Source organism: Notothenia coriiceps, unplaced genomic scaffold (assembly GCF_000735185.1).
Source record: "Notothenia coriiceps isolate Sejong01 unplaced genomic scaffold, NC01 NC01_scaffold00004105, whole genome shotgun sequence".
In the NCBI taxonomy this organism is placed as follows: domain Eukaryota; kingdom Metazoa; phylum Chordata; class Actinopteri; order Perciformes; family Nototheniidae; genus Notothenia; species Notothenia coriiceps.
The window spans coordinates 1-7,165 of NW_011336806.1; the positions used below are offsets into that span (position 1 = coordinate 1).

The 7,165-nt window shown below is 40.9% G+C and overlaps 1 protein-coding gene across 1 annotated transcript; it reads left to right on the forward strand.

Moving 5' to 3' along the window:
* Positions 1–79: 79 nt before the first annotated feature.
* Positions 80–4,892, forward strand: LOC104942062 (signal recognition particle receptor subunit alpha-like; the record flags this gene model as incomplete). The annotated part of the gene is made up of 7 exons (XM_010767258.1): positions 80–84; positions 631–772; positions 865–951; positions 1,582–1,754; positions 3,546–3,759; positions 4,164–4,327; positions 4,744–4,892. Coding segments are annotated over 7 exons (908 nt in total), but the record flags the coding sequence as incomplete, so codon positions are not given.
* Positions 4,893–7,165: the final 2,273 nt, after the last annotated feature.

Consider the following 7,165-nt stretch of genomic DNA (forward strand, 5'->3'; position numbering starts at 1 on the left):
GTAAGGGTTCGTGCACAGAGGGGATTGTCGGGAAAGAGATGGCTGTTTGAGGAAGCTCCCATTTATTAACATTTCAACAAACAAGTTGCATATTTGCATAACGTATTCAAGTGTTACCATTTAGTGCAATAGTAGCTACAGAACAGTGTGCTGTGTAAACTGTACTGTATCACATAGCGTTTCAGACACACACACTTTTCAACTTTCAAACTTAAACGGTGCGCTCCCAGCGCACGTACCGGCAGTGATCTACAGCAGTGGTTTTCAACCAGTGGTACGGGGACAAACTGTCTCGCTCTCGTACTGTCTCTCGTACCACTCTCGGTTCCACTTTTACTTTTGCGCGCTACCTGTCTCACTCTTTTCCGGCCTCCAGCTTTTCCTGCTGGAGCCCGCCGCTTAAAGGTGGGGGGCGCGGACCGGCCATAGAGCCCATAGAGTTAAAGGTGGTGGACTGTAACCTGTAAAATCCATAGATTTAGGAGGTCCCCTAGTGGCCGTTAGCTGTACAAATCCATAGATTAGCCGCACCGTTATATAAGCCGCAGGGTCGAAAAATGGGAAAAAAGGCGCGGCTTATAGTCCGAAAATTCCGGTAAGTCAAAAAAATTAAATCAATATAAATAATAGTCAATTCTTTTGTTTTTCAGCTCCAAGAAGAGCGGGGGTTTTGGGGGCATGTTCGGGATGCTCAAGGGCCTCGTGGGCTCCAAGAGCCTGACCCGGGAGGACATGGAGCCAGTTCTGGAGAAGATGAAGGACCACCTCATCGGTACGACATCACATATCTCTAACTGCCCCTTTCCTTTTCTTCAACATTTAAAATGAACTTTTCTGTTATTCATTCTTCTTATAATCCTATAGCAAAGAATGTCGCAGCCGACATCTCCTCCAAGCTCTGTGACTCTGTAGCCATCAAACTGGAGGGCAAAGTCATGGGCACATTCACCAGTAAGTAACCTTCGCAGCATCCTCTCCCACTTCCTTTTAATTATCATTATTTCAATGCAATGTACTCGTCCTTCTCTGAGCGCACCAGTCTACATGCTGGGGAAAGTAATGTGATTACAGTAATGGTGCTCCACATCATCGTCTTGATGATTACTGCAGTAAATGGATTAAAACAGGAACTTTCCCTCGGGTTCATCTGCACAGGATAGGATTTAAAATGTTGCCCAGACAAGAATGTTGTACTTGTAAACATCTCACATATTATAAAGTCAAATATGAGAAGTGTTGCGACACCATGTGCTTATTTGACGTTGTAGATTATTTATAATATGAGCCTTTTTGCTTTAGATTTAGCAATACATCAATACTAAAAGAACAAACTGGCCAGTCTGTGTAGTGTTTTCCAATTAAATAACATAATAGGCAGTATCTTGATAACAGCTCATAGCCAATCATGAAGGGCCTTAAAAGTTGTATAATCATATTGATAATATGTCCCCTTTCTGGTGCTCTCACCTCAGCCGAGCTATAATTATGTAGTATAACTATATGATACAGTTTGTGTCACTAAATATGAAGGGGGGGATCTAAGCACAACTTGAATGTGTGTTTGTGTGTGTTTCTGTGTAGCTGTGGCCTCAACTGTAAAGCAGGCCTTGCAGGGCTCTCTGGTGCAGATCCTGCAGCCCAAGCGGAGGGTGGATATTCTGAGAGATGTGATGGATGCGCAGAGCCAGCGGAGGCCTTTTGTCATCACTTTCTGTGGGGTCAACGGGGTGGGGAAGTCCACCAACCTGGCCAAGGTGAGTTTTCTGTGTTAATAGTGTAATCAGTGCTTGAATTGGGCCGGTACGCAGTACTAAACGCAGGGAAACAACGCAAGTGAGGGACGCAAGGATTCCATTTAATCGACCTGAGATACAGCCCTAGATGCATCTCATGACGCATCTCATGACGCATCTCATGACGCATCTCATGGCGCATCTCATGGCGCACCTCATGACGCATCTCATGACGCATCTCATGACGCGCTGCAGCGATAGACTAGAGCAGAAAAGACATCACATAACGTTAGATGTTAGCGTGGCTTAATAATAGTGTGAAAAGACGGTTGTCGCCGGATAAGGATTCCCTCTCTCCTTTCCTGCTGAAAGATGTTAAGTGTACTCAGGGACGAGGAGTCATTTCACCAGCCGCCAGGAGTCAGGCTTTACTTTCTTTTATATCCATAAAGAAAAAGTAAATCTGTTTACAGTTGTTTCATTATGGATGTTGAGAGGTATCCATATATCTCTTCATGTTGCTCTCAAAGTGCACCAGATTGATGCATCTAACTTCAATATTTAAAAAAAAAATCTTCCCGGGGGAGCATGCCCCCGGACCCCCCTAGAGGGTGTCAGGTCCACTCCCCACTTATAAAAATAGCACTTTACCACTGCACCCCCTCTAATCTCAGATGCACCCTGAGTCATTTTGTTTAAGTACAGTGAGCCTTTCTAAAATATACAGTAAAGAGACAAACCCACCAGCATTATAAGATATACTATGACTTTGAGCCAAATACTTGTTTTTGGGCTGTATAAATAAATGGACTTGAAACAGTTGCTGATTCAGAGTACTGGCACCTTTTGTATTCAAATTCAAGCACTGAGTGTAATGACATGTACTCCAATTAGACCATTTCCTGTAGGAGCCTCTTTGTTTGCTGACACGGATAACTAGTTCTAGGCTCAGGGGTTTACTGGGTAGGTTTGGCATTGTTTTGTAAGAGGTCACGTCAATCTCTATGTGAGGAGAACATGTTTAGACATGCCTGTCATCTAAAGGGAACACCCAAGAGCACTTGGAGCCTCTTGGGTGTAACATAGTAATTATGTTAATTAAAAATAAACAGCATAACAAAATCCCAATTAAGTTTGGGAAATTGTTAACGTGCATAACACAGTAGATTGAAATAGCTGCTTTAACCCAGATATACTAGTGTAGTGTTAAATCATTGTTGATGGCCTACAGGTAAACCACACTAAAGTGAATACTTAAATAATTTCAGAATGATGTCAAGGAGATGAGTATAATGCTATGATATTAAATAATTGAATATTATAGGTCATGTGCAGTCATATGCTTTTTGCTTTTCGATAGCAGTCATTTCACTTGTCATGTCGGAAGCTTGAGGAGGAACAAAACATGTTTTTGCAGTTTTTGTTCCTTTTTTGCATTTATTTCTGCAAACTGATGTTGTTTAAGTGATATTTGAAATATAGTATTAAGATTAATAGGAATACAAAAATGAAACTTAACTAATGCACACAAAGGAATTTCATATCTCTTCTCACTTAAATATCACTACCCTTCTGGTTACTTAAAGTATATTCAGCATCATTAAGCATTTAAAACAGCCTTACATTTCTTACAACCCTGAATTCAAACAGCTAAATTGTCAAATTGTCTTTTGTGAAAAAAGTGAATTGATTATTGTATTTTTGCCCAGCGCAAGTTGTAGCCATATTTTCTTCAGCGTTCATGTGTTGCATTGAAACGTGCCCACATTGTGCCCCACACATGTTCATGTAAACTCCTCCCTGGTCCTCCAGATCTCCTTCTGGCTGATAGAGAACGGTTTCACTGTGCTGATCGCGGCCTGTGACACGTTCCGAGCCGGAGCCGTGGAGCAGCTGCGCACTCACCAGCGCCGCCTGAACTCTCTGCACCCCCCCGAGCAGCACGGGGGCCGCCCCGTGGTCCAGCTCTATGAGAAGGGCTACGGGAAGGATGCTGCTGGGATCGCCATGGAGGCCATTGCCTATGGTAAAATATCTATTTCCTAACTAAGGCTGCACAATTTGGATAAATAACAAATTGCGATTATCATTTTGTTATGCTTCACTGTATTGGAAGGATTGATTTTTTTTTTACAAGATTACTTTTATTATCATTGGATATATATGTTAATCTGATCAGGGTGTATTTTATTTTGTTAAGTCTGAAGTAAATGATTTGTAGGCCAGGATATATCTGCAGCTCCAAAATCCATTCATAATTTAACACTTATTAGCATTTAAAGTATGGACTAGCCCATTTAGCGATTTCGATAAATTACGCTTCTGTATTCCTAGCTGTTAAGATTTTGTTCCTTGTTGATTTCACATGCCATTCCCATTAAGCATAAATGCCACCTAAATGGTCAAATAACATGTACTCCAACTCTTCAGCCCGCAACCAGACTTTCGACGTGGTGCTGGTGGACACTGCTGGGCGTATGCAGGACAACACGCCCCTGATGACAGCGCTGGCCAAACTCATCGCGATCAACATGCCTGACCTAGTACTGTTTGTTGGAGAGGCTCTGGTTGGCAATGAGGCAGTTGACCAGCTGGTAAGAACACACACGTTGGATTCAAATGTGGAAAGCAGTATATTGATTCCCTTTGTTACGTTAGATTTAGTTTCATGCACAGACTGAAGGCTTAGTTTCAGCTCACCCTTAAATCAACAACACTAATAGAGTGGTGCTTTGGTATTTGGAAAATAGCTCGAAATAAGGTCTGTGGAAAACAAACCTGTTTGATAAATGCACGTTTTGTAAAACAGTCATAAATCGATCGATTATCCACATTATCCGGCTGAACAAAACGTGCACTTACCAAACAGGTTCGTTTTCATGTTGCTGTTTTAAAAACTCTCCAGCAGAGGGCAGTGTTGCTCCAGTAATCTGTGTGGTGGACAGATGTTTACTCAGCTGTCACCAGTTTTTCCACGAGTGACTCATGTTTCCTTTCCCCGTGTCTTCAGGTTAAGTTCAACCAGGCTCTGGCCGACCACTCCATGTCTGAAAAGCCTCGCCTCATTGATGGGATTGTTCTCACTAAGTTTGACACCATCGATGACAAGGTATGTGATAATGGAGTTTTGTAGACTGACCTGTAAGTTACTTCACAAGAGCTCCCTCAACAAAAAAAGTGGAATATGGCAGTATATAAGATTAGTGGCAAACACACTTTTATGATACTTACACGTTTGTTCAGCAGGATAGTCTCCACTAGGGATGTCCCGATCACCTTTTTTTGAAAAATTTCAATTGTTCAAAATCCGATTCCGATCATTTGATTTTGACAATTTGCCGATACCGATTTTTCCCGATCCGATCTTTATGCAATGCATTAAGAGAAAAAAAAGCATTCAAGTTGTCCCTTAAGGTTATTTTTTTATTTAAATTGGATATTCTATCCAACATCGATATAGCTTCTTTCTTTCACAGCAGCATTGGATCAGTTCAGTTGTGCAGCATTGGATCAAAACAAAATAAAAAGCTTTATTTTGTTTTGATCCAATGCTGCACAACTGAACTGATCCAATGCTGCTGTGAAAGAAAGAAGCTATATCGATGTTGGATAGAATATCCAATTTAAATNAGTGCTCGGCCAGGCGTATTTCCACCCCGCTTTCATCCTGCATCCCCGCCTCTACCTTCCTCCCCCTCCTCCTCCCACCCACTCACCTTCATCTTTGAACCTCCGGGGTGACGAGATTGGTGTGCAAGGACTCGGAGGGAGACAAGGGAGTGAGGCCGCTTGCTGGCGCCATCCTTTGATTGCCATTATTTGCTGCGGACACAAGAAGCACATAGAGAAAATTGTTAGAATGAGTAAAAAAAGGTTGAAATGCATTCTGTTTAGTTCCCATACAATGTGGCCAATGACTCTGTGATGATCTGAGAGGGTTTTCCTTAAAGGAAACAAAAAGAGAAAACAGAAAAGCATTTTGATTTTAACTTCAGTTCAAGAGATAGAATAATTACATAAATGGGTTAGAAAACCAAAAGTCATTACAGAGAACACCTTAAATATCATTGGATTTTTTTACAAATTGTTATAAATTGTCAATGTTCCTCTAGCTGTGTCTGATTCTGTGATACTTACCGAGTACTTAGCAGTTTACTTAAACAGACCATAGCACAGAGAACCTGCCATGGACATGTTTTTTCATCTTTTGTGAGTGCATTATATGTACAAAAACGTCTTACTGAGAACTCAAATAAAATGGCAGCATATAGTGATTTTTCAACACAACGTGGTTATGCAACACCAACTGTTGAGATGTGCCATCATAACGTAATTAGAGATCTGGATTACTCAAATAAATTTGAATTTCAAAATTACATAAGACTCTTTTTTCTGGATTTTTGCTATAATTTTACTCTGCACGTTTTCCCCATTGGCCCAAAATGCAATGCAAATGCTATGCTCTATTCACAGTTTTTGAATTACAGCATGCAATAAACACACATTATTTCAAAGATAGTTAATCTAAGGTGATAAAAAAAAAGATAATTTTAGAGTTGTGCCAATTCAAACGGAAAATTACTTTCAGGGAATCTCTTATCAGTATGACTATTAAGTATTAACATACCTCAAATATCTGATGCGTCTCAAGGAACTTTCTGCAAAAGACCTTAATAGTATCAGTGTTTCCCCTATATACAAATAGTATTTTTTTTTTTTATAATAATAAGTGGAAACCCTTTTTCCTTTTTGATTGTTTGTTATGTAGATTTGTAGTATTTGTGTTACTGGCATAGGCAACACAGGCGGTCGCCTAGGGCAGTGGTTTTCAAAGTGGGGACCGCGGCCCCCTGGGGGGCCGCCAGGGGGCGCTAGGGGGGCCTCAGAAAATTGGAGGGAAGATAAGAAAAAAAAAGGAAAGACAAAAAAAAAAAATTCTAATTATTTTTTAATAAATATTTTAAATCTGATTTTTTTTTAAAAATCATAATTATAAAATATAATTTATAATAATGGAACATATAATTTGCCATAGTCATTTTTCTGATTGCCTACCAGTCAAAACATCGTTCACGACGCCATGACGTCATGTTTAGACCTGGCGGTTTGCGCCATTTATCAAGCTGCTTTGCTCCTCAAGCGAGCAAGCTAGCTAGCTCAAAATGGACAGGTTTTTGACAAAGAACAGGTCAACGGAACCGACCAACAGCCCTGCTGTGGAGGACACTGCTGCAAAAAAACCTAAGAACTCCTGGCCAATTAAAATCAGAAGGTACGAGGCAGCGTACATTAAGTATGGCTTTACAGCCATACAGAAAAAAGCGAGAGACGGCCTACAAAAACGTAGTTACTAGCAGACTTAACTATTCCAAAAATTATGAGCAAACTCCTCCCCAGAGGTCTGTCTCGTGTGTGAAGCCCGTTAGGTACCA